The sequence below is a fragment of the Cephus cinctus genome, unplaced genomic scaffold, assembly GCF_000341935.2.
Source record: "Cephus cinctus unplaced genomic scaffold, Ccin1 Ccin1_scaffold1184, whole genome shotgun sequence".
NCBI classification, from domain to species: Eukaryota; Metazoa; Arthropoda; class Insecta; order Hymenoptera; family Cephidae; genus Cephus; species Cephus cinctus.
In genome coordinates this window covers 986,190-990,319 of record NW_014333664.1, presented here as the reverse complement: position 1 = coordinate 990,319, position 4,130 = coordinate 986,190, and the positions used below count along the sequence as shown (strand labels likewise).

The following is a 4,130-nucleotide window of genomic DNA, read 5'->3' as shown; positions in this document are numbered from 1 at the left end:
TAATATATACATATATATCAATGTGCGATGACTTTGCAGTGAACGCACTTGTGCGCATGCGCACGTGTGACTTTCTTACTTTCTCGACGGAATCGCAATCAAGGCTCATCCGCAATATTGTTAATAACATTGTTTGGCGCGCACTCACGTACGTATAAATTAATATATACATATATATCAATGTGATATATATATATATATATATATTTTTTAGTTTTCTCTCTGTCTCATCTTTTTCTTTCTCCATCTCTCGCCTCGTCCTCTCCTCGCATCTGCCAGTTTAACTCGGCACTCTCTACACGTAATCCCATTAAGTAGTCAAATACAATAGTTCGCGAGTGTCCTACCGAGAGACTGCCCTAACTCCGTGACAGGAATATACTCATAAACCGATTAGCAATTAATCGTACGTCGGATTAAAGGTTCGGGGGTATTAATATTAGATAATAACGTAGCTACCTAGGCTAACAGTTACACTTTCTGTACAATGCAATGATCAACGCAGAAATATCGTATGTCGTCCACGTAATGTTTCGGCGACGTACGAGTACTCTCGCCTTTATCCTTTATTAATTATAATTAATCATTAATATCATAGCATTATTATATCTCCATATCCCGTGCCTCTCGTTTTCACTCCCTCTGACATAACCTTCGTCTCGCCATATTTCTTTTTTCCTAAACAGTAACTCATAATCATCTGAATCGCATTTGCCTTCTTCAACGTTAATATAATTATAATAATCAACAGAATCGTAACGTCGTCCCCTTTCACGTTACATACCGTCCCGTGTAAATTCTCCTATTGAACCGTGCCTTATCGTACTATCATTATCGTTCCCTATTAATCCAGCCATCGGTCCTTATTACCAATGAACGACTCTCGTTCGCCGCTTTGACTTAAAGCGGCTGCGCGCGCATCGCCCTCTACGGAATGAACGGGACGTGCGCGCATGCGCGTCTCGTCAAACGGCTCGCACTGCTGTAAAACGGGTACGTGGGACAACGCAACGGAGTATGGGCGCGTATTAAATGCACGAGACGCAAAAAGCACTCACCCACGTAACGTTAAAATCGTTTTATCCCCCTTTAATCGGCTTTACAACACGATTATTCGTAACACCTATTATTATAAGAGTATTATTGCTGCAGCAAAATGGTTTATTCTCTCTCTCTCTCTCCCACGCGTCAACCCATTCGCGCGACCTGCGTCGTCGCCAGCGCCATATCGGCCGAGGCCATGCTTCTCACGCCGTTCCATTAATTTATAATTAAATCATCTAACGTAACTCTCTCCCTGTTCTTATTATAATCATCTCCCGATCACAATCGTCCCTCTATCGTGTCTCATTATTGATCATCAAACGTCACCGTCCCTCGCAAACAATCCTGTGCCATCTGACGGACATGTCAAACAAATACGTCTTTTATTATAACCCAGTCCAAGTTACGTCGTCATAGTCACCGTCACGACGAGTCCACCCCCTCACACCCATATGTTCACCTATTTTTACTCCCCCTTTTATTTATCCTTCCGTCGCTATCACTCCTCCTAGACTAAGCTATGATCTTTCGCACGCGAACGCTAAATCTGTCGAAGCTCGCAAGCTACGCTCAATACAAAATATCCTCAACGAAACTCGACTAATCGCTAGGTTAATGACTAACGCTCTGACGGTAAAGGACGCCGCAAGGATGCGTCTAGCCTCGATTTCATTTCTTCCAGCCTTCCCTTAACGTATATTCATTACCCCTCATTTTCTATCTACCTCGCACGTTCGGCCTTTCCCTCCGCAACGAATAGCAATGGCAAATGATAGTGCGATTCGCTTCGTTAATCGGCGCCGTTTACATCGTCCATTCTTCGTCCCCTTATCATTCCTTCCCCCTTGACCCTTATCTCTGACATCTGTACCCCGAAACGCGTCTTCGCCTTCCTGCCATTCTTGTTGTGTTGATATTTTATAAATTAATTAAGTGTATCCAAGAGAGCGTTCCCAAGGTGGACCACGACCGATGGCTTTGCTTCTTCTTTCTTCTTTGTATCTTGTGCTCCGTGATGTTCATGACGATTGTTACGGCAGCCGACAATCGAAGCTCTCGATTACGTTCAGATCCGGCCGGAAATTCCTGGCAGCTCACGAGGTCTCGGAATCGTCTTGCTGTAAAATATTATTCAATTTCACTAACGAACAGAATATTACCCGTGTCTCAACGTACTGCTATGACTTTTATATACATATTTTTGTCAATTATTAAAAAATAAAACCGATCACGGTACCATACCTGTGCGAGGCGTTTCCTACATGAAGTAACTTGTGACGGAGCTTGCCAAGATGACGGCGAGTACGGCGAGGCAGATCATGATCATTATCTTCTTCTGTTATCGGCAATAACATATTCGTAATAAGATTGATTATACAAAATGAGTATAAAATAGAGCAAGTGTATAGGTTATGGATTAATTATTATATAATTATTTTTCTTTTCCTTTCTTTCCATTACCTATCCCTGCCGTTCTCTCACGTTTTCGTCATACCTCTTCTATTGACTGTTTTTTTTCATTAACTTTTTTTCTTCTTCTTCTATCTTTTTCACGCCCTAACATTTTCACTCTCTGTCTCTGTTGTACCCTCTGTCCAATACTAATTGTCGTATTACGAAATTTCAATCATCGTTTTCGCGCCTACCAACCAGACACGTGTCTACTCTCTAACAGAGGCTGAAATCAATTGCAATCTACGCTGCGCGCACTACTGACGAGCTGAAGGTAAAGCGAAAAGGAAGAAAAAAAAAAAAGGAAGAAAAAACCAGCAATCGAATTCGCACAGTGCGACGTCTCGAATTAAACGAACGTGAACTGTAAAATAAAGATGTTTATTTACACGGTGAGCATAAGTTAACGTAATCGGAATAATTACAGAAAGGAACGATAATACTAATAATAATAATAATAATAAAATAATAACAATAATAAATACAATACTACACGATCGCCAAGTGGAGGCCCGCGTAAGATCGTTCGAAATTCCACGAATATCGATTAATTGGACCAGGATCGATTTTTCATAATCGATCGCAAAATTACACTCTACGTAAACCGATCGAACGATCGATCGATCCCACGACGGATCCACCTGGCGTGTCAAATTTCGTTGATAGTCGCGAATCGCCAATCGTATTGCCGTGAGAATCGACAAATATTACTTTTATCTTTATTTACTAAGAAAATGATTTTTACCTAACGACAATATCCGTCACGTATGACAAAACTGATAAATACTTAAAACCAGCACCAATGACATGTGATACGAGTTTGATTGTCCTTGCTGGTTTCAACGAGGGATAAGTTGTAGTTGAGGAGTAAAAAAAAGGCGCAACCACAACCGCAACAAAATTGAAGAAAAATAATAATAATAATAATAACCAATATATATAGATATAGTGACGTGCACTCTTAATCGATACGTTGCATCGACCTACGGAGTCTCGTGACGACCTCATAAATATGAATCGCATGGTGTCGTGCGTGCGAGCCAATAAAATGACATGCACCGTACAAAATTTAAGCGAACCTAAAAGTACGCCATTGATGTAATTGGGGGAGAAAAGTAAAATTTAAGAAACTAAGCACTATTGTCAATCCCCAATAACTTATGATATAATGTAAATGCATTGATAATCGTCAGTCGTAATAACAAAAGCCAAATGCTTGTGATACGAGCGATAACGTGCATGAACTATACCGACGTGTGTGATGCAGTAGTTAAATATCATATACGTAACGTATAATACTTCGTAAACAGGATTTGGGCGTAAGGACTTACAAAATCGGCCATCCAGAAAGACGAGAAAAAAAAAAATCGTCAAACAGCATCCCACATATAATGGTAATAAAATGTCCAATAAATCCATAAAGGAAGAAAAAAAAAAGATCAATAAAAAAAAACAACGATTATCAATTATCCAGATTAACGTCGTAATAGGATGAAATCGTGCGTACGACTAAAAGTTTTAATCGAGTACGATGGGGGAAGAATCATTAAAGAGAAAAAAAAGAAAGAAAGGGGTGAAATAAAAGTGTACAAGAGAATTAGCCGAATTCATTAGGGAGGAGGGATTGATGGTGG

At 40.1% G+C, this 4,130-nt stretch overlaps 1 protein-coding gene across 3 annotated transcripts in view; it reads right to left on the bottom strand.

The window, feature by feature from the left end:
- Positions 1-49: 49 nt before the first annotated feature.
- Positions 50-4,130, bottom strand: part of LOC107272422 (syntaxin-1A) — a 42,545-nt gene continuing 38,464 nt past the window's right edge. For 2 of the 3 annotated variants that reach the window (XM_015749578.2, XM_025089855.1), the window contains 2 exons: positions 2,287-2,380; positions 51-2,162 (listed from right to left, as the gene is read on the bottom strand). In XM_015749578.2, the coding sequence (XP_015605064.1) occupies positions 2,303-2,380 (78 nt within the window). In that variant the 3' untranslated portion in view covers positions 51-2,162; positions 2,287-2,302. Of the gene's footprint in view, positions 2,163-2,286; positions 2,381-4,130 lie in introns of all 3 variants that reach the window. The other variant, XM_015749580.2, reaches the window with a different exon arrangement.